Genomic DNA, 24,984 nt, shown 5'->3' on the forward strand with positions numbered 1-24,984 from the left:
CGCGTCAGAAAAGAGGCGACGTTGATTGGTTTAAAGGCCGTACGTCAACTACACAGTGTGCTCGTTACTGACGCCGGGGCGGTCCGCTAGGGGTGGGCGGGGAGGAGACGCTAAAATAAAGTTTCAAATTCATCCGGTATTCTCAGTCTTTCAACGTTAAAATTCTTTTTTATTATTATTTTGCCTCATGTTTGTGTCGGTATGTTAGTCAAACCCGTCTTTATAATATCGCTGGGTACTGACTGCGACCCTGTTGAATTTTGGCGTACGCCGTTCAAGATGTGTCAAAAATAAAAACGGGTTCCCAGCAAGCAAGCGCACACACACACACACACACACACACACACACACACACAAGTATTAACCACTAACTATTTGCGTGTGTTTATTATGGCGATTTATTTTTCCAAATGCTCATATTGTACTGGAATCACGTTAGAAAGCGTAATTTAATCGTATTCTAACCTAACTACAAATCCCATAACGTACCTGGTCGTTTCCTTGGAAACGTGTTGTGTTGTCTCTCGGACAGGTAACTGTGTCTAAACCGACACTGGGCTTTCCAAATAACCTAAGATAAGTGGCGTGTTGCTATTTGTGGTTGTTGTGGGTAAGTGAAATGATTTTCATGATTAATACCTCTGTCTGTTCAATCCACTGTAATTTATCATAACGTCACTGTCCTCCCACAGGTGAGTGACTCTCTTACAGGTGTGAATATGTATGGAGCTCCTGTGGATTTATCCTTTAAACACATCAGCAGTTTGGCAGGTAGTGCGTTGTCATATTCCTCTAAGGTTTTTCTTTCCTTACTGTACTTTACACTATTGTTTATTTTCCGTACTATCACTTTAACATTTCCACAGTTGAAATGGCTGCACCTACAGTATACTGCAGCATAGCTACTTAATTATACTTCAGAAAGAATATATCAATAATTGTATGTTTTTTTTGATAAACGTGCACATACAGACTGTATTATTCTTCTCTCAGATAAAATGTGAAGCATTTGATCGACTGAATGCATGTACAGTATAACTAAACAACTCATTCCTCTCATTTCTGTATGTTCAGTTTTTTTGGACACTTAATGACTGCAATGCAAGATCTTTAATAAGCTGATCAATAAGTCTGGATGCCCTTGAAACCGAGTGCACCATAAATAAAATGTTTTGCAAGATCAATCAAATCAACAAGCCAGTACTTAGTATTCACGGTATTTATTTTACTTGTGGTCTCAGATGCATGGACAGAGGAACCAAACAGTGGCCTGCGGCCTTTAAAGAGAAATTCAAAGATGAAGTACCAAAGCCGCTCACTGCGTCTCAGTAACAACAACATCACTGACCTTCACAACCTCCAAAGGACTGTTAGCGACTTCCTGGCTGAGCCATTACAGCTCGCCTGGCTGGACCTTTCATTCAACAAAATCACACATATAGACCATGTGAGCTTTTCTTTGTATGCCTTGTTTGTTTGCATTCTTCCTGATTTTATTGTAGCAGCAATTATAGAGCTGCTGTATGTTTTAAAGAGATATCTGTTTCTGGGCATCACTTACATCTGTTTTATTAATGAGGGAGTGACTCTTGTTAGATTAAATGTCTGCAATATGAGTGAATATGTGTATTTGTGTTCCAGGTTTTGTGTGAGCTGCGGGAGCTGCGTGTGTTGTATCTTCATGGTAACAGCATTTTTATTCTGTCAGAGGTGGACAGACTGGGAGTACTGCCACATCTACACACCATCACTCTACATGGAAATGTCATAGAAACCAACAAAGCTTACAGGTGGAGACTTTCTTTGAACTTTAACAAATTTACCCCAAACACATCACACGGACATCCTGCTTAGCCATAATATAGATGTGAGATACAGACATTGTTTTGTGGTTCTTTATAAAAACTTGAGAACATAACGTTATTGAGCACAGTGACCATAGCAACCAGCAGCAACGCACAGCTGCTGGTGGTTTGCATACAGAACAGAACCAAAAGCAGACAAAGTCAGCACGTCATGCTGTCATACACGTCAGAAGTGTAGAGTGAGTGAGTGTGTGTGTGTGTGTGTGTGTGTGTGTGTGTGAGACAGGAATGCTTGGCAAGCTTGTAGGTGCATAACGTTGTAACAGGTGCTTAAATGCAGATCAAGCTCATATTACACATCCTAGTCTGCATAGCAACACTGCTTTAAAACACACACACACAGCAAGAGGGGCTGCTGGTTAAAATCAGTTCCACTTAACTGAAGATTCAAACTTTTTTTTTATTTTTGACTAAACTGTATCTCAGTTTCCTAACACTGTATATGTGTTGCACCACTAAAGTGGAGATAAGGCCAAGTTTGCAAAGAGAAACCTCTTCAGCATTCAGTTTGAATTTTTCTGTGAAGACAGAAAATGTACATGAACTATGTCGTGCACATGTATAAATGTGTGTGTGTTTCTGTGTTAAGGAATCGTGTGATTTCTGCTCTGCCTCGGTTAAAGACAATGGACTTCAGTGCTGTGACTCGGCAGGAGCGCGTCATGGCAAAGATTTGGCACCACAGCAACAACCACAGCAGAAGCAGCAAGGACGCTCTCCAGTGACTGCTGCCTCATCTCCATTGTGGCGTGTTGAAATCATAGCTTCATTCAAATGACCTGTGCTCCACATCCACTGATGAGATGTTTGTCTGTATATCTGGTCATATTAGCATTTTTATTTTATCTACTGAAATAAACAATTTGTTATTAGATAGTCCAAACAATCAGTGATCATGAACAGTGAGTGATCATGGGATATTGGCTCTGACATACTCTAGATGCATGTCAGTTCTTTAATATTGTTGCAGACATGAGTGTGGGTTGTGGAATACTTTACATGTACTTATGGCAGACGCTTTTATCCAAAGCAACTTACAATTGAGACACATCACGAAAGCAATTTTGTTATGGATTATCTCGCTGCAACAAAGAGTTATTATTGTCAGCGATGGTCTCTGAATTACTGCACCAATCACTTCCCAGATATAGGCATGTAGATGTTAATATTTCTTTAATAAGACACAGCTGCTTATGTTGAAAGTCTTTAATGAATTAATTAAACCAAAAAAAACAAACAAACAAAACAAAAACCAAAATCTTAAAACTTTTTGGTACTAGCCTAAGATATTACAAACATATTTCAGGTAGTATTACACATTTGAGTAACAAACAAAACTGAAAAAAAAAATGCCAAGAACCCCTTGCAAAAAGCTCAAATCAATTGCGTGGTTGAAATAATCACAGCCTTGCAGATCATCCCTTTAGACTCAAGAGCAGCTCACCATGCCCACTGCCCACGCACAGTCGTGTGCTCTCCTCCGAAGAGCAAACATACATTTAAAACACAAATAAATAATCACAAAAAGGTTTCGGATCATTTTATCTGCTGTGGTACATAGACTGTTAACACCCCCCCACCCAACTCCCCCACACTGCTACAATGGTTAGTTTCTGATTATTATGAACAACTCAATCATATTACAATCTGCAGCGAAAAGCTTTGCAGGCCTTAAAAGTGTTCCTGTTTCATAAAAACATTTGTTATCACCACAAGACTTTAGCCAATCCTGGCCAATGAACTCTCTACAAAAAGAACTTCATACAATCCATCATCTGTTTTTATATTCAATCAGAAAATTCTGTACAAAGAAGGCATGAATACACAATGTCTGTCCCTGCACCCTCCAGACACACCCTTCATCTCTGTATGTCTCCACTGCTATTAAATATGTGAAGGTCTAGGATTTGATTTTTAAGAGTCTACCAGCTCATTATTTTAGTGCTAGAAAATTGCAGAGGACAAATTACTGTCTGTAAACTTGAGAACTTGTGCCCCAAGAAAGCTCCAGCCGGCCCGGCCCCCCTGTGACATTAGTAGGCCCACCCAGCACCCACCCAGCTTGTGTTTGCATCCTAACCCACCACAGGACACAAACTATAAACAGGTCATTCGACGAGGATAACGGATTACACCCTGAACAACAAATGACCAATCCAACCTGTTTCACTGTCAGTTACAACATTACTACAGCGAAATGAAATTTACCCAAGTCAGGTTAGTTTACCGATTCATGTTGATGCAGAGTGAAACCAGATTACTGTGGGATGTTTGATACTCAGATCTTGCCAGCACACATCATGACTATGGTATTATAACATTTTAAATTATAATGACATCTTAATCTTAACAGAAAACATATTCTTCTTTTTTTTTGTTCTGATCTTTCCGTATTTCTTGCTGTGCTGGGGAGCTGGCAGTCAAAGACACATGAAGTGCAAACTTTAAGCCACGTTGCAAGTTTTTTATCCTTGTAAATGGTTAAACTACTCAACCACTGAACTTGCACCTATGGTACAGTGATAATATCTGTTATTCCATGCCAGAGAGATGAATGATTTCTCTTGTTGGAGTAGAGATTGTATATAAGTAAATACAGCAACAGCCAGTGCCTTGTGCCAAAAATCCTACAGCTCTGTCCATGGTGAAAATACTGTACATTCTTCCATGCCTCTGGATAACAGTCTGGGGAGTAGAGCTGGCCTTGTTTAAGCACAGGCTAGGGAAACTAACAAAATAAAGACACTGAGACAACCGTTTAAAAAGATCAGAGATCACCAAGAAGAATGAACAATGATTTTTCCACAGCTGGTTCTGATAAACCTCTGATCCACACATTACATACAAAGAGGGCCTGGTTGTTGTAAATATGAGATCACACCCCAGTGGGCCATCTACATCTACTTCCATTGTCCATGATGACAATTTGCCACTGACCCATAATTAAGTACACTAGTGGACAGCCATAGGGTGCAAACCTACATCGTCTCTGTCTTTGTAGCAGTTAGAGGCATAGCTAAGAAGCACAAGGACCAAGATGTTTTAATAAAGGGTGGGCTGGAGGGTGAGGATGCAGGAGTGACACAGAGAGCGGTATGGGAGGAACAATATGCAGGCCAGAGTCGCAGAATCAGGGAATGGCAAACTGGACCACCAGTTCTTCTTTAGCATCCACTTTGATTTGAGAGATTGCACTGTAAGCATAAGCTGCTATCTTGGACACCTGCAAAGAAGGAGGAAGACAGTTAGAGCTTATGTGATGTGTACAAACTCACTCAAATTGCCAATTTCACTGAGAAAAACAAGACTGATTTCACATCAACCAACCACCAACAGAATATTAGATGAACTAAAATAGTAAAAACAGAAAAGCATTTGATGCCTTTAAGATCTATTTTAAGACACACGTTTAGCCACACCCCGACAGACTGAAATACCACACAGTTCCACGTGTAGTATACTGTTTCCATGATGATTAATGTACCCAAGGAAATTTCCCATCACAAGAAGCAATGCCGGTGCTGGTAACATATGCTAACATATCAACCATGTGTGTTAGTGTATGATTACCTGCTGAACATCTGAGTATGGCACCAGGTCACTCGCAAGCACTTGATGGGGCTGGCTGGTGAGGGAAGGGAGAGCAAGAGCTTTCTTCTGGGGCAGACTGTTACTCAACACAGCCAGCTTTGTACTAAAAAAAAAAAAAAAAAAAACAACAACAAAAAAAAAACAAAAAACAGAAGTTTACTGGAGCTGTTGCCCTGTCATTGCCCTGCAGTTTAGAAACTGATTGCTGTGTCCTGAGAATCTGCAATTTAATCTGCACCTATATTTCAGTATAACAGTAGCTGCTAGACATAATCAAACTTCCTCTAGGTGTCATTGCATCTGAGGTTTAAGGTAACACTTGTTTCAGTTTTTTGTTAAATCACTTCCCTTGCCACAGTCTTGAACCATTGGGTTGATGTGGAAATTTCAAATGCTATCTACAATTTCATTCTTCCAGCCCACAAGAGGTATACCTACCAACTAGTATATGCCCCTGGATATACAGGTGGCTCTCTTTTCAGTAGTATTTAAATAATCAGTAGTATTTAAAAAAAAAAAATCAGAACATCTCATTAATTCAAATTATGTACTTTTCCACAGTCTTTAATTTGAGATACAACCAAAAAACACAACACCTAAAAGCACCTCAGTAAGTTCACATACCAGCTATAGCACAGTGTTAAGCCCATCATCTTGTAAACTAAGAATGTTACCATTATATGGCTGTAATTGATTTGAAGTGATTGATTTGATTTAGTTTGGGGATGACAACCATCTCCCGATGAACACAACACATTGACATTCATCTCATTCATTTACCCTTCCCATACCACACACAAAAAACAAACCAAAAACTTCAGAAGAGCGACAGCCTTCCATAACAATTATTACGTAACTGCTCACCCACATACCTGTATTGCCGAGCTTTGTCCATGTATTCATGCTGCTCCATCATGACAGAGTCAGCTGCTGAGACATCAATGATGTTCCTGGCAGAGAGGAAATAATGGTAGGTTTATTAAAGGACCAGATGATTTCCTGATTTATTGTCGGGAAACACATGCTGAATATGGCTCATCTATGGTTGTATGAAGGAGTCTTACTGTGCTGTCTTGTGGAGGATGGATGTAAGGAGGGCCTGTTCATCTGTCCGTGCTGATGGGACGCTGGTAGTGATCCAGTCGGTCCCATTTGGAGGTTTGCTGACAGGGTTCGGGTGGGGGATCAGCGGCTTACGTTCATCAGGGTCCTAGAGCAGGTCAATCAGAATATAACTGGCTGATGAGAACGTCTAGTGGCATTTTAACAAATGGTATTATAGTTGTACAGTAAAAAGAAAGGAGTGCAAAAGAATGCACATGTTCATTTTTCAATTCAGCATGCCATTAAACATGACAAAATCATAATAATTAAGACTATGAGATGAAACAATTGAGTACTGTGTGACCCATTGACAGCGGTTTCTCCACTGGATGCAGACATTAAAGTGTTATGTTACAACACAACAATTAGATGTTGTGAGAAAAATATGAAACATCAGCTTAACAACCATGCCAGTTAATTTTCAACAACACATATGGCAACACATATCACTACAAGTCTTGTCGAGCATGTTCTGAGTTCAGTTTTGCCATTCTTCCACTCAAAACATTAAGGGTGTCATGAACCGAGTTACTAAACTAGAGTTGTTCATAATTAGCAGCTGCACTGTTACCCTGCAAAAATAATTTTGACCGATCAATATTATCAGGCAAACAGTTCAAATATCCTGGGCTGGGACAGCAGTGCCATCTGAGCGGGTGTCTGCCTCTCACTCTGTGAAGACACTGCGGATCATTCCGGTCCTCTCTAACCCCTGTGTACCTGTATGTTTAATGGGTCACAGGCACTCGTCTATTCTAAGTAGTACATTTTAATCTTGTCGGTTGAAGAGCTTCGGCTATCTATCAGGAAAAAAAATCAATATGAACATCCCTATGTCAACCGACCATCGTCTCTAAATTTAATTACACCAGAAAATCAGTTCAAACTAATCAGACACTAGTTCACTGGATGCCAGTAAAACCTAACTGACTCATTAAAACTGATCAAGTTGACACTGACTTGAACAAACAGCACATCTCTGACTGAGGTTATGTGATGATTATCTTAAAAAAAAAACAAAAAAAAAACAAAAAGCTACATTTCCAAACTATACGCATTATATGGGTGTAGCAGACAGAGAGGTTTAGCATTATTTCCACTGCACTCCTTTTGCCACTGTTCAGATAAACTTAATATGAGGAAAATATTGTGCATGAGGGTAAAGCCGACTTGTTTCCGCAAATTAAAAATAGCAAATGATCTGGAGTCATATGACAAAGAACAAATCGAAAACATCGTATCCACAATATCATTCACATCTGTTGGTGGTGTGGCTGTGTACTTTTATAGTATCTCAGTACTTTACAGGTTTAAGAAAAGAATATAACTAACTGAGCCATAAACTAACATATCCAGCTGGTCGTAAAAGTGGCCGAAAATACGCTGCCATGTGTGCAGTTTTTTAAGTATGCAGATCTGGACTGCTCTTCTTATCTATAATCATCTCTCATCTATGTGCCACCTTCACAGGCTGCTTTGGACCAGGCCTTACCCAAAGGCTTGGGCTAGTTAGCTAAAGCTACTTTGTAGATGTCATATAACTTAAACCAACAAAACAACGATCACTTGGTAACCTCGACACAGCTACTAAAATGCATTTTTACCTATGAAACACCCTATATGAATAAAATGATATTACATATATTGTTCTTTAATAACCCATCATATGTTTATCGGGACAGTTTAGCCACCTAGCGGCTAACAGCTACCTGCTCTGTGGTCTCGTTTTCGCTGCTGTAACAGCAACCCATGGCAGCGTCCGAGGGCCGAAGCTACACAACCCCAGCTTCCCTGTTCTCCGTCAGAAATGGAGCCGTGTTTTATCCTCTCCGACCAACATAAAACGTCTTTCCTGCGTGGTTGTAGTTCAGCTTCTTCCAAAGGTAGGAAGCTACTGTCAACAGCAGCTCCTCGGTCGAGCTATCACATGACAGCAGCTGTGGTGCAACAACACAACGACCACTTCCGGTACTTGAGAGGTGGCCGTGGCCTTCATCACGTGATGGGGTGAATTTCAACCGTGAGTTTTGTTAAATTAATACATAAATAAACACGATTAAGTAAAAAAATATATATATAAATATGAGCAAGATATGGGGACATTCAAGAAAATTGGTTTAATGAAAACTCGGAGGGAAACTCTTAACTTTCATTTACACACAAATTACACAACTTTTATGGGATGCTTGTGCTTATTCTGCACGTCTGATTTGCCCTGGAGCAGTAAGAAGTGGCTCTCCCTGTCATCTGACTTTGTTGTGTCACTCCACATCACTTACACAACAGCATTGCACTAATTCATTAATCTAAAAAAAAACTGTAGGCCTTTACTGTGAGAGTGCAATTGTTTAAAATGATGTGATTGGATGATAGATGTTCATACACCAACAATAATTGTCTTGTTCTTAAGGGTTTATGTCTGCATACACCTGTTCTTCCCCAGGAAGGGGAGCCAGGGTTACAATACAATGGCTGATGGGGGTTAGACAGTAAGCGCTCTCTTTCTTGGGCTGGTGGGGTGCAGGGTCATCCACTAAATGTTGATTTAGCACTGGAGACTACACAGCAACATGAGGTCAGTGAGGACAGGAGATGACAAACACAACACCTCTCATTATAAAAGTGATTGTAAGTTTCTAGGTTGGCTCCTTTAATGTTGACTGGATGTTCAGCAGTGTGTGCTTTGTTCTACAGCTCTTTCAAAGCTTTATATTGTTTAGTTTTTACCTCCACAGATTTTTCTGTGGAGCACCTGTCCAAGGCCAAGTTAAGTGAGACAACAAGGCTGATAGACAGCAGCAGGAAAAGAGGAACAGGACGAGGCTTGTTGGTGCAAATGTGGCAGTTTCCCTGGAAAAAGATGAAAGGGACCCTGACACCCTCTGGCTGAGTATGATGACAGAGTACCACACACACTGCTTCTCTACTACACACACTACTGCAGTTACAGCTCATTTCCAGTACCCAATTTCACAATACTGACAGTTAACTCTACACACACTAAACAGCATCATATTCTCACTTCTTTTACAAAGAATTATCAGAAATACATCACAGATTTTATATTTATTTCTTACAAACACAAGCAAACTTTATAAGCAGCTTTACTGTCTATTTTATAAATGTTTCTCCCTTTTCAAAACCTAAAAACCTGAAGATTATGCTGATAGAAGTTTTTATGGCCCTACAAAGTATTGGAAGCTTTGCTGCCATTACCTTTGCGCTTTTGGACTAAAAATAGGTGAAGAAAAAGAGTTTAAACAAAGGCTGTAAATACTGTATAAAAGTAGGCCTACAGCAAGAATAAATTACTAGGACTTCAAATGTTGACAAAGTATGCAATGTTCATATCCTCAAGATTGTACAAACAGAATTAACAAACTGTGAAAGTGCTGCAGAAGATAGAGAATGGCTTTTACATTTATTTTATTTATCAGAAGGTAAATAGACAAAGAGTCTTTTGTTCATACACAGCAAAAATAATGGTTATGTCTTCACTGCACCATTGTCCTGCTGTGTGTCTACCACAAAGTTTCCAGTTTACAACATGAATGACAAACTAAAACAAACAGTGCCTGGCAGACACCAGTCTGATGGGGTGGGATGATGACTGGGAGGCGCCTGCCCTCTCATTTACCCCCCCCTGTTTCCTCCACACCTCTTTGTTTACACCTACAAGCCGGTCAAGTCCAGGCAGAGGTGCTGCAGCTTTGTTGACTTCACTCTGTGCTCGCTGGAGCAAAAACAATGTCTGTTTTTCTGCTCAGCTTCGTTGCGCTTTTTGGAGCTTCCAGCGCCTCTGACGCCGTGGCTCCCGCCCAGCTTGGGCCACCGTCGGTCGGGTTCAGCTCCTCTCTCCGTTCGGTGTGTAAACCTATCCCGAGCACCCTGTCTCTGTGCCACGGGATCGGCTACAGACACATGCGGGTCCCCAACTTGCTCGGCCACGACTCGCTGAGAGAGGCGCAGCAGCAGTCGGCGGCCTGGCTGCCCCTCATCTCCAAGCTCTGCCACAGGGACACCAAGAAGTTCCTGTGCTCGCTGTTCGCCCCGGTGTGTCTCCCGGAGCTCAGCGGGCCGGTCAGCCCCTGCAGGAGCCTGTGCGAGGCCGTACGGGACGGCTGCGTACCCGTGATGAGCGCCTTCGGGTTCCCCTGGCCGGAGATGTTCAACTGCACCCGGTTCCCGAGCGGGACCGAGCTGTGTATCCCGACCACCGGAGAGCAGGAGGGGCTGACGGCAGGGGAGGTGAATCAAGAGGAGGCGCTGAAAGGTCAGTGGATGGATCTGTTCGTGTCCAGTGCGTTTTTATCCTTGAACAACTTTGCAACTAATAGTTGTTATCGATTATTTTCATCATCGATTAATATGCCGATTATTTTCTCTGTAATCGTTTTGTCTGTGAAATGTAGGGGAAAATACTTTAACCAGATTAGATGTTTTTAAAGGGCAAAAATTAACAATTGAGAATCTGGAGCTAGTGAATGTGGCTGAATAGGCTAATCTGAAATCAACGCAACTTATCGATTAGTCAAGTCGAATAGTTGCAGCTCTATTTTGATTTTTGCTCATCACACTGTCTGAGCAAAGTGATGCCAGGCCTACACCTAAACTGTCAGCTACACACTCTCCTTTTCAATCAATATTTCAATTTAATGCCAACACTCACAGTGGTGTCATGTTTCAGATGTTACACCAACTTTTTTACACTTTTCACTCATGAACAGCTTGAGACTTGAAGAAATAAATCTTTTATCTATTATATTTAACACAAAAAAGAGGCAAAATGTAAGCTACAGAAAAGTCCCAAAACTACAGTCTACTTTTCCACTCCACAATTTTATTACCCCGGCATGTATATTTTTGCACAATGCACAAAGTAGTGTGACTGCTATCAGCATGCCATCATATTATTAGCCAATACATTGTCACAAACATGGGGTGCTTATTTGACGTCAGTATGTTAAAGATCTGTTTTATGTTTTATTTTAGTACAAATCGAGCATGTATATGGCCTAAGGTTTTGAGAAGTATTGTATAAAGCTTTTGACAGACACTTCTTTAATTTACTATTTTGTCCATCTGTCTTTACCTTCACTTGTGTCTTGTGCTGCTTTGATAACTGAATTTCTATCCTGTAGATCAATGTTTTATTTGATCCTATCTTTTTTTTTTAATTTTATCGTGAAGTTGTTTTATATGCATTGATCCTGGGTTTTCTGCTCATCGGCAGCAGTCCTACCCCACCTTTGTGATTTTTTTTTTTTTTTTTACATCCCCACTACAGACACGCACAGTTATCTAATCACCTCTCTTTTCCATCCCCCAGGCAGTGTAATCTGTGATGCCTGCAGTCTGGCTGCTGAGGGAGAGACTGACATCCAGGAAAACTTCTGCCACAGTTCATATGGTGAGAGATGTAGATAATGTAGGCTACAAAATACTGTGCATACCTTTTTTTAAGGTGTTGATTACTACTCAAATAAAATACAAAAAACAACTTGATTCTCAACAAAGCAGGCCACATAAAAAATCATCTAATCACAGAAATAGAGACGTTGTTTTACAATGTGTCTGAAATGACACCTGTTAAATCGTCTCTCTTGTCTCTGTCGCAGCATTTAAGATGCGTCTGGGCAGTGTGTCGACGGTGGGAGGAGACCGTCAGCTGGTGCCAGTGGCTCGCAGCCGTATCCTGAGGTGGGCAGGGGGAGGTGCGGAGAGGGCAGAAGGAGTTGGAGGCGCAATGGCTCACAATGCTTTGTGGCTACAAGAAGGAGGCACCTGTACTTGTCCTGGCTTAGACTCTGCAGACACAAACGAAGACAGGGGGATTGAGGAGGAACAGATGGGTAAGGGACAACCTAAAGAAGGGAAGGAGGGGAATGGGGCTCCGGCTGGATGGTACCTGGGCTTGGCTCAGGCTGAAGAGGGAAGGCTGGTGCTGACTCGGCTGGTGAGGTGGAGCAGAGGGGACAAAGAGTTGAAGAAGTTCATCAGAGCGCTCCTTAAAAAGCCCTGTCCAGACCTGTAGACAGGGAGTTATCAACCACTGTAGTCCTGCCTCATGGATATTGCTTTGTGACTGTGTCCAGTCTGTAATTGTGTACCGCTAATAGCAACACATTAATGTACACAAAATCCAGAGAAGTTACTGAAGAACAAGTAAGGAACACATCAGGGAACAAATAGTTATCACTGAATAAATCACAAGTACAGATTTTAAGATACAATGTAAATGAATTAGCGTAAAAAGATTTGTTCACAGATATCTGTAAATCTGCAAACTGTGGCAATTTTTGTGGGGGTTTTTTTTTTATTTTTGTGTAAATTTGTATATATAGAAGAGACGAAACGCTTTTGGTGATAGACTGATCTCATCAAGTTTTCTATTGATACATATTTGGGGTGAAGCAGTATCATAATTATTCCTGTAATGATAAAATATTTTCTTACACTGTACTACACTGTTATCACAATACTTTCATACACATTAACCATGTATGTTTTTCTTTGACTCCTATTTTATAATAGTGTTTCACAGCAGCTGAAACATGAGTAGTTAGATGAGCGAAAACAATGATGTGGAAAGACAAGGGAGTGATGATCACGTTAGAATGCTGTAATCTCAAGTCAGCTCAGAAGAGAAGCACTGAAAAGAAAGACAGGACAGGAAATGTGATATGATGTGAACAATAAATCATTTACATTTGGATTTTATGTCTATTTTTGCATTTTTATTACATTTATTTTTTAGATTGATTTTTATTTATTTAAATTAGCTCTGTAAAAAAAATATTGTGTTGAGTTACATTGGATAATATTCCATAAAAGAGCTTTTTCTTTGCGTTTGTAGTTTTTCTTGATCTTTCCATCATGACTCAGTAAAAGAAACTGGACTCCATACAACCACACACAGACGCACACCTGTTGATGTTCACTTGATATATCAAATGTCTGTTTCACGCTGCCTCTCGCTGTCTCACTGTCTCTGCTTCTTCTTAGTGTTGGTCGTATTCTCAATATCTGGACAAGAGGCTAACTGTGTGTCTTATTGACTAAAACTGATGTTTAACAGCTAACACTGACACCAGCCTTAACAGCTGTTAACTGGGAATAATTACTGGACATATACTGCCATGCACATGATGCGTAAATTATTTATATCCCCAGCTCTCTTACCTTCTCTTACATACACACACACACACACACACACACACTCCTCCGTCTTTCTGCACTCGTTTTAGCTGAAGTGCCACTTTCATCCTTGTTATCCTCAGCGCAGCTGCTCTGCTTCCACCAAACCTCTCTGAAAACAGGTGAGTTTGTCTGTTTATCATGGGACAGTAAGAGAGACTTGATTTTGGTGTAAATATTTTGGTGTAACATGTTCTGTGTGGAGCAGAGACCTTGTGGAGTCTTAAGTTACCTGAGGCAGTAGAAACATCCAGAGAGACGGCACTTTCTCTCACATCCACCACAGGACCAAAGCATTGTCACCTGTTTTTGGGTAGATCTCATCTTGCATTATTCAGAACTTGGAGAGCATTTGCCTCAACACGTGTTTAACATTTTATAATTTCAGGAAAAGACGATGCCATTGATAAAATTGTCACTATTGTTTCCGCCTCATAATGGCGTAATAGCCAATAATGTATCCTTTTGTTTACAGTGATGCATATTCATTCGTCTTTCTTTTCTTTTGATCAATTGATATGTTTAAGAGTATAGAAGCTAAGAGGCTTGACACCAGAGAAAGAATGGCTGAGTCACTATTGACTGCAATCATAAGTAAGGAGGAACAATGAGTTTGTGTTTTTAAATAATGATAAGCTTTGATTCTCGATGATGATAATCATTTGAAGTTACTCATAAGCTTACAACCTGCACCCAGATATTTTATCAGGATTGGGGACTAAATACTGGCAAACTGGCAGTGAAATGATTTGTATAGTCCAAATTTTGTTGATTCCTATGACAAAATGTCAAAGGTGGCTCAAGAGAGAAGCACATTCTTTATCTGTCAATCCTTTTTTCCATATGAAGATATCAGCGAGCAAGTGTATTTGGAGAAAAAATATTTTTTAAATACTTGTAAATGAGTTAATCTCTAGACTGATAAAGTTTTTCTTTATCCACACACTTCACCCTCTTATGTAAAAAAGCTTCTAAAAAACCTCTGCAGTTTTATGCCACAGGGAAGTATAGATACTTTATACAACGCAGTAAGAATTTACTGGTCTTGTAGTTTGTATTATGAGTGTAAAAGAAGAGAGCAGGGAGACAGAAGCTTAAAAGTAATTTGGTAAATTGCTGGGACAACATTCATGTAAAAGTTCATTTAAAGGTGCAAGTGGCTTCCATCTTGTTTACACAAAGTGTCAAATATATAGTCAGTCATAGCAACTCTTTCAATTTTTGTACATAACTGAATATTACTAACTAATGAACCTACTTCTGTGTGTGTGTTTTTCTCTGTATGAACCAGGATGGTGTCTCCAGCTATTGCTCTAGCCTTTGTCCCCCTCCTGCTGACACTGATCATCAGGTACCGTTTCTACTTTGTACTGTTCTATCGGGCGGTCCTGGTCAGGACCTGGAAGGACTGTGTGACTGGCCTGAGTCGAGAGGAGCGTGCCTTCCAGTATGTTCTCACTCATGCCACCCCTGGAGACCCTGACAGCATCCTGGACGCCTTCGATGTCTGGTGCAGCAAGGTAGAGTTCATCAGCAACATCGGGCCTCAAAAGGGTGAGGAGATCATTTACATAACACTACAAATTCCTTTTCTATTACAAACACGTCTAAATCCCTTAATACATAGTGTACATATGTGTATGTTTTTGTGTGTGTCTGGCTCCTCTATTCGCAGGGAAGATCCTGGATCGGCTGCTGATGGAGCAGAGCCCTTTGACAGTGCTGGAGCTGGGTGCCCATTGCGGGTACAGTACCGTGCGGATCGCCCGTGCTTTGCCCCTGGGCGGCAGGCTCTACAGTGTTGAGATGGACCAGAGGAATGCTGCCATCGCTGAGAAAATCATCCGCCTGGCAGGGTTTGATGATGACACAGTGAGACAGCAGAAACTTGTGACCTATTTACAACATTTAACTGTATATCCAGTGCACTCTATGTCCTGTAGGGCTTTTCATAAAAGCCCCAAATAATCTACCTACAGGCCACCAACATTATTTGTTTTTACACAAATTTCATGTGTAAATGTTCATTCAAACATTTCATGTATAGACTATATAGAGCACTATACCACTGAGACTTTCATGCTGTGTGTTCTCAAGGTGGAGCTCATCGTGAATCCATCTGATGAGGTGATCCCTCGGCTGCGGTCTGACTATGGTTTAGAAAGGCTGGATTTTGTCTTCATGGACCACTGGAAGAAATCCTACTGCCCTGATCTGCAGGTAACAAGAATGAATTATCAGAAAGGATGTTCACATATGAATGAAAACCCTGTCTCGTAGTTTATTGTCCAGTCTGTCAGAAGTATGAGATGATGAGAAGATATGAGAGTTGAGCTGAGCTAGTGTGTGACCCACACGAGAATGCACAAAACCTTCTGAATCCTTAGAATATGTTCTAGTGTTTGCAAAATCCCCACACATCTGAAACTAAAACTCTCATGTCTGCCTCTGACTGGCTCAAAAGGGACTTTAAATATTAAAACATGTGGTCCATCTACTTACTCTTTTACTCTTTTTTTAAATGATGGCTGGTTGGAGGTAATTACTTTGTGTATGTACACGTTGAATATTTGAGTACAGCTTTGAAGATGAATATTAACTTTGAGCTTAAGCAATGCTATTAAGGCATTTTAGTGACGTACATCTTATAGTTGTGATCCTTTCCATTGTTTCTTGGTCAGCTCCCACAGGTACATGATTCTGTGTGTGTGTGTGTGTGTGTTACAGATGCTGGAGGGCTCTGGTCTGCTGGGAAAGGGGTCTGTGATTGTGGCCGACAACGTGCTGTTCCCTGGAGCTCCAAAGTTCCTCAGACACATTCGCAAGAGTGGCCTGTATGAGTGGAAGGTCCATCGGGCCACACTGGAGTACAGCAAAGGCATCAGGGATGGGATGGCTGAGCTGGTGTACCAGGGAATCAAGTAGATCATGCAGACTGGGATGTCACACAGAATTACACAGATACAAATTTTAGGAAAGGGATAATAGCCCATGTTAAAACAATTTTGAGGAAAGTGATGGAAAACATGACTTAAATGTTTTTTTCCCTAAAAAGCTACATTCATCTGAAAACTGGAGCATCTGAGCATCTAGTTTTTAAAACTCAAGGAACTGCACATTTAAAAAAAAAAAAAAAACCTCACTGCCAGCGCCCTCTAATGGGGAAAAAAAGAGACAACTATCAAGAAAATAAATCCTCATTTACCTATTAAGTGATGAGTGCGCAACACTATCTATATGGAAATCATATCTATCTTTTTATTCTTGCTTGTGATCTTTGTCACTTGCCACCAGCTTCTGTCATCTGATAAAAGCAAATGTCAGAAATAGTTGTAATAACAGTAATAGTAATTGTTTATTTAAACATACATAACTGCCAAATTGGGAAACCCAGGTGAGAAATGTGACCATTACCTGTTAAAACCTTAACTGACATTAAATGCTGAATTACATAAAGTGAATTGTGGACATCAGCAGAACCCAAATCCCCAATTTACCAACACCGAATTCAGATTACTCTTTTTCAGGGCTGGGCCTTAATTTTTCTCTCATTGGACAGTGAATCACCCTAAATCCAACACACACCCCTCACTAACATGTTACATTTGGTGTTCTTTATTAAAAAGAAACCAAGATGTGGAAAACAAACAAACAAAAAAACAGGAGTTCATCAAAATAATTTAATTTAATACAAATTGTCAAGGCCCATTTTCCTTTCAGAACAAATAACCAAAGCCTTGGTGAGCAACCTTGCAAGATAAACATGAGACAGTTTCAATGGCCACTGTGTGTGTTCATAATACAATTCTTCACTCTGAATGGATTCTTTTACCTTTAACATTGTTTAAAAAATATTAAAACATGAACAAAATACTATTTAACAAGCTTTTCTGAAAATGCTACCGAAGGTGTGATATCTGTAATGAAACCTTAGCAACATACACAACACTATAAATTGGACTGTATGGACTAAAGTCTCCTTCATGGGTAAAAAAATATTTAGCTGACTGAACTGTAGTTTGTGCTCATTCAGCTGTTTCGAGACTTTTGAGTAGTGGCACATGACTGAAGTTATGACAAGGTCAAAGTTTAAATGAGAGAGATGATGGTGATGATGCCTATTGGTGCCACTGCGTGGGTGTGTGGCCAAGTGTTAGCAAAACAGTAGGACCTTGTGTAATTTTACAGCAGTGAAGATGTCCAGAACTTCTGTGACTGGATTGAATGGTTAAATATATATCACAGTATTACAGATCAACTTGAAAAAGTAGAAAGAAACAGAAAAAACATGACATGTGCACAGCTTAAACATACATCCATGACCATCCACATCCTCGCAACAGTGTGTTAGAGCAGCACCCGCAGCATTGTCCACTCAGAGTTTTCAAGGATGACTGCAGCTTGACATGAAACACTTCACTTGTGCTGGATTTGACCAACCTTTATCTGAAGGATATCATGGTACAAGCTTTAACTCAATTTGTTTTTGTTCACACAAATAAAAAAATATATCTGTCACAGACTGAAGGGGCAGCAGTCAAGTTTTAAGTGTGGAGCAGATAATCCAGTGCAGGACAGCTTGATGGAATACTAAAATTGTCTTTTGTCTTAAATCATCCACTGGTCTTGGTCTTGGTCTGCTCCCTCCATGTCCACCTGACAGACAGAAACAGAGCCAGATTAAGGACTGTTATTTCTCTGTTTGAGGAGACAAAAGTGAGATAAAAGAAAATAACATTTAGTATGTTTAAAAGTCTATTCAGTGAATTTTAGATATTTTGAAACCGTTATCTAACCCTTGGTTAGAAAAGATACTGTACTAATTATGTATTAAAGCACCTCATTGATCTCGCCATCATCAGGCGACTCATTGTAATCATTCATCTCATCCATGTCCTGCATGTCTTCTTCATCTTCAGAGTCTTCCTCACTGTCCTCCTCATCCTCGTCATCCTCCTCGTCCTCCTCTTCATATCCTGCCTGTGCCCAGTAAATACAGATGGCATAAATAGATGAAGAAAGACAAAAAAACAAAACAAAACCATGCTGCTTATTTTAAAGGCTTCAATCTAAACAGGTAAGAAAGAACTAGTTTTTCTCTACAATTTACATCTATTGCACCCAACAAGATGAAGTGCAACAAGCTCCAACTCTTACTTATTATATATTATTTGTGCTGCATATGGAATGGTTTAACCACGGTCTCTTTTAAACTTTCATAGTGCAAGGCAATTGTCAGAGCTGACAGGTATTGCGGCAATTAAGGCATTACATGTTACTAGGATTTTAAAAAATGTAGTACCTCAAAAATAGGTTTCCCAATGGGCATCAAGTTGTTGTCCTTCTCTGCAATGCTCTGCAACTGAAGGACAAAAAAAAACCCCACAACCTTAGAGCCTGACTGATAAACTGCCATTAAAGGAACATATTCATATGTGGACAATAAGTAATAATTAATAGCTGTATAGAGTTGACGTCAGTGTCTCAGGTAAATAGTTGTCAGAGAACACTGACAAGTTACCTCTGTAAAATGTCCAGTTTTGTACATGCTCTGGTCACATCCCCTTCATAATTAAACTTTATGGACGACTGAAAATATTTGTTTGTCTTCTGAAAAATCTTAAAATGGTAATCGTTTATATGAGTGAACGATACAGTGTGTGCATATGTTCGTTAGCCTGAGAAGGAGGCTCTGTCAGTTTCAGCACGGATTTTACCCAGGTTTGGTGCTGCTGCTCCTGCTGGTGCAGCTCGGTCTCGTCCACGCAGGGTCGGTCCAAGTTGAACCAGAGAGACTCGGTTATCCGCGGGAAGAGAGACGGGAACAGCGTGGACATGTCTGTCACAAAGGAACAACAACACACATATATACACACACACACACACACACACAGTCAATCGGCAAGCGTATTTGTCTTTCTTTGGCCCAGCAACACAGCATTAAACCCCAGATGTAGCCATAAGGTAGGCTACCTGCCTGGGGTACTGTGTGATAAAACGACACAGGGCTGCTAGAAGGACAAATTCTTATATATAATTCTTCCTGCGTTAAGAGAAGCAAACTCTGTAATATCACCTCCATCGATATCCTTGGTTAAAACGTAATGTAATATAATGTGCTACTGTAATTTATAGTTAACGTAAGTCCTACCTGACAATATCTCGCCCCAGCTTTGAAAATTCAAAACAAATTTTTACCGGAAACTGGTGTTCAACCAAATAGTGTCCTCTTCTCCAGTGTCACGTCACAAAGGTTCCGCTTGGGAGCCGCGGTAGTGGTAGGTGAATTCCTCATGTATTTTGTCGAATAAATGCTGATAAATACCTAAGTCCTGATATGTGCTGGCTAATGGTAAGAGTAAGTATGTGTTTTGTCCTTTATCAACCTTTTGGTAAATAAGTAAAAAACACAAAGGATGCATATAATCAATTCCTACTATTTTCACACATTGTAGCTTCTAGTACAGTATAGGGAGTTTAGGGTATACTGTTGTTACCCTGTTTTATTTTCATTATATAAGAAGAGATGGACAAATCATTTGGACAAATTAAAAAACATCACTACCCCTATTTTAATTATTCATTAATTAAAATGAAACAGTGCATTAACACAATCTCCTCTTCAGACAATAGAAAGCTCTTGACATGCTTTTTTATGTTTTCATGTGAAGACAGTCTCTGTTGTTTTTGTTGTTTTAAATAACATTTTTCTTGAAATTAAAAAACAGGCCTATCAGGCCTATTGCCATCTACAGTAACTTAAAATGTGACAAAAACAAACTTTCTGTTCTTTCACTGCCACCAAATACAATGATCAAGAAAAACTAAAATTTGCAGTAATATGTATACCCACTTAAAACAACCCTAACACACTTTTAAAAAAATATATATATTATATTTTCTTGAAACCAGCTTTTGCAGCATTAAATGCCTTATACTCTAAATTAGCAGTTGTAACTTCTGAGATACACACACACACACACTCATACAAATTAACCACCCACTTCAACAAGCTTGTAAATCTTTTTGTGGAGTCAGGAGACCACCAACACACATGCAGCAGAAACTTATCTTAACTGCCAACTTCTCAGCCTTGTTATTACCTTCCCAGGTCACACTGCCATGCAACACCAAGTGTCCACTGTGTGTGTGTGTGTGTGTGTGCGTGTGAAAGAGCAGTGTAGACCTTGAGATAAGACAAACCTTCACAGTAACATCCAATAAAACTCAGATTATCACTCACGTTCATGATTACATACACATACAATGCACTGTGTCTTTCTCGTTCTTTCTCTGTATCACATCTCACGACGTGAGGCAGACTTTGGACTCTGGAAACATATTAATTGAGAGTTTTCACATTTACTTGTATTAGGGGCAACATTATATTCAGTCACGCTCCACTCACATACACAAACACATATGCACAGATGTGTGTTTTCTAAATCTTGTTTAGTCTTGACAAGTGTGTAAAAGGTGACTGGAGAGATTTATTTGCCGGAGTACCCCTTCAGGAAGAAATCATTACAGGATCTAGCAAGGTAAGGTAAATCTATTCATCATTACTTGATCTTATGATTTATTCAGTTTATATTGTAAGCTTTGATTTCTTTGCAGTAATTACAATTATTTTTTTTTTCTCATTTTCATCCCATGTCACATAGAAATGAGAAAGAACATGAATAAGAGAGGTCAGACAGGGGAAACAAATAAATGCACTGTAAAATGACATACATTGTATAAATGTATAAATCTGTATAAAGCTGTTGTAATGTATTCATTTTATGAGTGTGTTACAGAGTAAGGCATCAGTGTGCGAATGAGATATATTCCAGTGGCTTAATGGGTCAAAGCCCATTAGATATCACGTTTATGGCATAATATCTGATGGTCTTTTTGCAATAACAATCAAAGGTTGAGTTGACTCTTGCTGTAACTAGGTTTTTTGTAGTCAACAATGTTTTAAATTGTTCTATATGTAGGGAAAACCTGGTATGGTTGTAACATGGGGAGAGTTGTAAAACCATCATTTCCAATAATCGGGTATAAGATAGGAATCACATGATCATTTCAGTGTTTACCCACTTCCTCCTCGATCACACATGGTGGTTGTCAAGGCTGGACCAAGCACATGCAGATTCTACAGAGGAAAAAACGGATTTTGAGAAAGTAAGTTTTTTGACTAAGACGATATTTTGTTTAGTACTCATACTGTTGCAGATGAAATCTTATGACTTATAGTAAATTAGATTGTAGTTTCTCTGCTCACAGCTCGCTAAACAATGGCTGACGGGGTGGGTTGTAACGCATCTTTAAACTGCAAATCACTGCAGAAGTTGAGAGACCAGGGTTCTAGTGATCTTCCCAGTGTAGGTTACCAGAGCAGCAACAAACCCTAACCCTAACCCATTGTCGCAGAGTGTTCATTGAGCATACAAACCATTAAGAAAGTTTGTTCTAGCAAACTAACTTACACAAACACATGCGTGCACACACACTCTCCTGAGTCTTTTATTTCAACAAGCCCTTTTTGAAGCATATCACACAGTGTAGCCTCTGTTTTTGCTTATTTTTTGTAATTGTTAAAACTTACCCCAGCACGTGTTACAACCTACACCAGTAGGTACAACCTACCCCGGTAGTGGGGTAGGTTGTAACAAAGGGACACCATGTATATGACATCGACTCTTGAGGTTAGTGATATTCTTGCAGAGATTTCACTTGGTTCCATTTGTAGTAAACAAATGTTGGTGCCTCGTATGAAAGTTTGAGAATTCTAGCTCAAAGTTACAGGTTACAGGTACTGAAGCAAAAAGTGTTACAACCATACCTGCTCTCCCCACCATGAAAATTGCAACATATAATAAAATTGTAGGATTAATAAAGAAGACACAATTTGCTTTGAAATGAAGAGGACAAATGTAGGACAATTGTGTGTGACTGGTCTGTCCAGTTTTGAGGTGTTGTCCTTTAGGTTGTAATTCAACTATAGAACTTAAGACTCGATGAGGTTTCCCGGCACTTGGTGAAGCTCAACATCTCAATTACCAACAAAACATCCCTAAACATGACAACTTTACAGCAGGACCACCACCATCTCACGATTTTGCTATTTCACAATTTAAAGCTTTGATAAAAATGTCTCTCAAACTTTGTGTTGTTTTGTGCAAAGAAACCCAGTAAGCACTGGAGTGATTGTGGGGGGAAAAATACAAGGTGGATTTTGTGTATGTTGGCCTACATCCCATTATTTTTCCTGTTTTCCTGATGGTTTTATTGAGAACTGATTTGATTGCCTCCCTCCTGCAGAGCCATGTGGGTTGTCCTTTCCTTTCTGTTAGCCCTTTCCAGTGGCGCTCTGTCTCTGAACGAACTCAACATGTGTATGGATGCCAAACACCACAAAGTGGAGCCTGGCCCTGAGGGAGAACTGTATCTTCAGGTGATGGATACAATACTTGTATTTAGATAGAGCAAAATACATAGCTAGAAAAAAGTAAACAGATGTAATGTTTCTTTTTTCTCTCTCTCTCTCATCTGGAGTGTCTGATCATGCTGCCACAGCTTATCAAGACAAAATCCACATCATAAAGTGACCCCTCGTTGCTCTTCCTTTCTCCAGTGTTCTCCCTGGCGTGACAATGCATGTTGCACGGCCAACACCACAGAAGAAGCACACAACGATAACTCCTACCTGTACAACTTCAACTGGAATCACTGTGGTATTATGAGCCCCCAGTGCAAGAAACATTTCATCCAGGACACTTGCTTCTATGAGTGCTCTCCACACTTGGGACCCTGGATACAAAAAGTACGTAGTGTGCATTTGTGCACCTCAGCCTGTCTTGTATGTGTGTACTTGCAACACTAGATGGCAGCATAAGATGTTGAAAGAACTAAAAGACTAGACTTTGTAATGCCCCATTTTTATTTGTGGAGACCTTTGCACCTAACTTGATATGTCACACCACTGCAATTGTTTGTTCAAATTATGGATAGCACAAAATAATGAATTATGTGTGTAGGTGGATCAGAGCTGGCGTAAGGAGCGTATCTTAGATGTGCCTCTGTGTATGGAGGACTGCCACAATTGGTGGGAAGATTGCAAGAATGATTACACTTGCAAGACTAATTGGCACAAGGGTTGGGACTGGAGCTCAGGTAAGTGTAAAATACACACACATGCATGCACACGGACCAGAGGGTACATACAGACTTGCTCACATTTTCTTATTTAATTCTCACCTTTGCATACACATTTACACACATGGTACACAGATAGCATTAATAACGCTATCTGCACACAATGCCGTGCACACACTCACTTATGAGCAAGTGCAGAGATCTTCCATCACACTTTCCCTTACTGGCTTCCAGCATATTACTACATTAGAATCAGATTTATTTATTCATACTTGAGGAATATTTGTGGCTGTGATTGTCTGTCTTGCATCCCCTGCACAGTGCAAAACTATCTCTCTCTCTCTCTCTCTCTCTCTCTCTCTCTTTTTGCAACAGGTATCAATAAATGCCCTAAAGGCAGCAAGTGCAGAAAGTGGACTGATATTTACCCCACACCCAAGTCCATGTGTGAACAAATTTGGTCCAACTCCTACCTTTATACCACCCACTCCAATACCTCAGGCCGCTGCATGCAGCTCTGGTTCACCGGGCCAAACCCCAACAAGAAGGTGGCTGAGTACTACCTTAACAACGCACAGCAACACCAAAGCTTTGCCTTGACAACGCTACTTTTCATGGCTGTTGCATCTTTCTCTTTAAGGATGTACTAACATGATATCCTTGCTCCATCCCGTATCAGTTTACAAGTACCAATAAAACTGATTTCAAATGCTCTTCTGTCTCTGTTGCTTTGTTATCCTGGTCTGAGTCACTGACGGTGAAACATCCTCGTAAACACACATTTTTAATCTGCATCTGGTTTACTTTCTTAATGATTTTCAGTTCCTTGTGCTTTTTTTCATTTCCTCCTCAGTTTACTCTTCTACTTTTCTTTTCCTTATTTCTTGTTCAACCAACCATCAACCCTGGGTCCATGAAGCTGTGATCGTTTACTGCTTGGACACTGGAAAATGTCCACGTACTGCAAATAAATGGGATCAAATTCAACCTCAAAAATACTGTGCAGTATTGGATTGTCAGCTATAAACTGTATTTATAGCTGACCAAAAAAACGAGATCATAGTTTCACCACCAAAATGTAAAA

General features: G+C 40.0%; 6 protein-coding genes across 11 annotated transcripts; 4 read left to right on the plus strand and 2 right to left on the minus strand.

The window, feature by feature from the left end:
- Positions 1-145: 145 nt before the first annotated feature.
- On the plus strand, positions 146-3,383 carry lrrc51 (leucine rich repeat containing 51). Its single transcript, XM_071495681.1, has 5 exons — positions 146-610; positions 693-771; positions 1,242-1,447; positions 1,642-1,790; positions 2,455-3,383. Exons 2-5 carry the CDS (start codon positions 720-722, stop codon positions 2,588-2,590), a joined length of 543 nt encoding a protein of 180 aa, XP_071351782.1. The 5' UTR covers positions 146-610; positions 693-719; the 3' UTR covers positions 2,591-3,383.
- On the minus strand, positions 3,057-8,514 carry lamtor1 (late endosomal/lysosomal adaptor, MAPK and MTOR activator 1). Its single transcript, XM_071495683.1, has 5 exons — positions 8,270-8,514; positions 6,521-6,666; positions 6,329-6,406; positions 5,436-5,559; positions 3,057-5,088 (listed from the first exon to the last, which is right to left on the minus strand). Exons 1-5 carry the CDS (start codon positions 8,309-8,311, stop codon positions 4,996-4,998), a joined length of 483 nt encoding a protein of 160 aa, XP_071351784.1. The 5' UTR covers positions 8,312-8,514; the 3' UTR covers positions 3,057-4,995.
- Positions 8,515-10,191: 1,677 nt separating this feature from the next.
- Positions 10,192-13,407, plus strand: sfrp2l (secreted frizzled-related protein 2 like). The gene is made up of 3 exons (XM_071495680.1): positions 10,192-10,833; positions 11,890-11,970; positions 12,179-13,407. Exons 1-3 carry the CDS (start codon positions 10,308-10,310, stop codon positions 12,592-12,594), a joined length of 1,023 nt encoding a protein of 340 aa, XP_071351781.1. The 5' UTR covers positions 10,192-10,307; the 3' UTR covers positions 12,595-13,407.
- Positions 13,408-13,666: 259 nt separating this feature from the next.
- tomt (transmembrane O-methyltransferase) lies at positions 13,667-17,576 on the plus strand. 2 transcript variants are annotated; one of them, XM_071496874.1, is made up of 5 exons: positions 13,667-13,879; positions 15,049-15,311; positions 15,433-15,629; positions 15,855-15,977; positions 16,485-17,576. In XM_071496874.1, the coding sequence occupies exons 2-5, from the start codon at positions 15,050-15,052 to the stop codon at positions 16,680-16,682; spliced, it is 780 nt and encodes a 259-aa protein (XP_071352975.1). In that variant the 5' UTR covers positions 13,667-13,879; position 15,049; the 3' UTR covers positions 16,683-17,576. The 2 variants fall into 2 exon arrangements, with proteins under 2 accessions (XP_071352975.1, XP_071352977.1); XM_071496876.1 differs by lacking the exon at positions 13,667-13,879 and adding an exon at positions 14,336-14,351.
- On the minus strand, positions 17,424-20,076 carry anapc15 (anaphase promoting complex subunit 15). 3 transcript variants are annotated; one of them, XM_071496881.1, is made up of 5 exons: positions 19,956-20,076; positions 19,475-19,596; positions 19,060-19,119; positions 18,597-18,737; positions 17,424-18,413 (listed from the first exon to the last, which is right to left on the minus strand). In XM_071496881.1, exons 2-5 carry the CDS (start codon positions 19,592-19,594, stop codon positions 18,366-18,368), a joined length of 369 nt encoding a protein of 122 aa, XP_071352982.1. In that variant the 5' UTR covers positions 19,595-19,596; positions 19,956-20,076; the 3' UTR covers positions 17,424-18,365. The 3 variants fall into 3 exon arrangements, with proteins under 3 accessions (XP_071352982.1, XP_071352981.1, XP_071352983.1); XM_071496880.1 differs by having other exon boundaries at positions 19,909-20,002; XM_071496882.1 differs by having other exon boundaries at positions 17,424-18,455; positions 19,909-20,002.
- Positions 20,077-21,022: 946 nt separating this feature from the next.
- Positions 21,023-24,613, plus strand: folr (folate receptor). 3 transcript variants are annotated; one of them, XM_071496877.1, is made up of 6 exons: positions 21,023-21,298; positions 21,832-21,926; positions 23,067-23,199; positions 23,380-23,568; positions 23,783-23,918; positions 24,276-24,613. In XM_071496877.1, the coding sequence occupies exons 2-6, from the start codon at positions 21,889-21,891 to the stop codon at positions 24,548-24,550; spliced, it is 771 nt and encodes a 256-aa protein (XP_071352978.1). In that variant the 5' UTR covers positions 21,023-21,298; positions 21,832-21,888; the 3' UTR covers positions 24,551-24,613. The 3 variants fall into 3 exon arrangements, with proteins under 3 accessions (XP_071352978.1, XP_071352980.1, XP_071352979.1); XM_071496879.1 differs by lacking the exon at positions 21,832-21,926 and having other exon boundaries at positions 21,025-21,303; XM_071496878.1 differs by lacking the exon at positions 21,832-21,926 and having other exon boundaries at positions 21,027-21,298.
- The last annotated feature ends 371 nt before the right edge of the window (positions 24,614-24,984 follow it).

This window comes from Trachinotus anak, unplaced genomic scaffold, assembly GCF_046630095.1.
Source record: "Trachinotus anak isolate AG129_WGS33_773 ecotype Australia unplaced genomic scaffold, CSIRO_AGI_Tana_v1 ptg000014l, whole genome shotgun sequence".
Taxonomy (NCBI): Eukaryota; Metazoa; Chordata; class Actinopteri; order Carangiformes; family Carangidae; genus Trachinotus; species Trachinotus anak.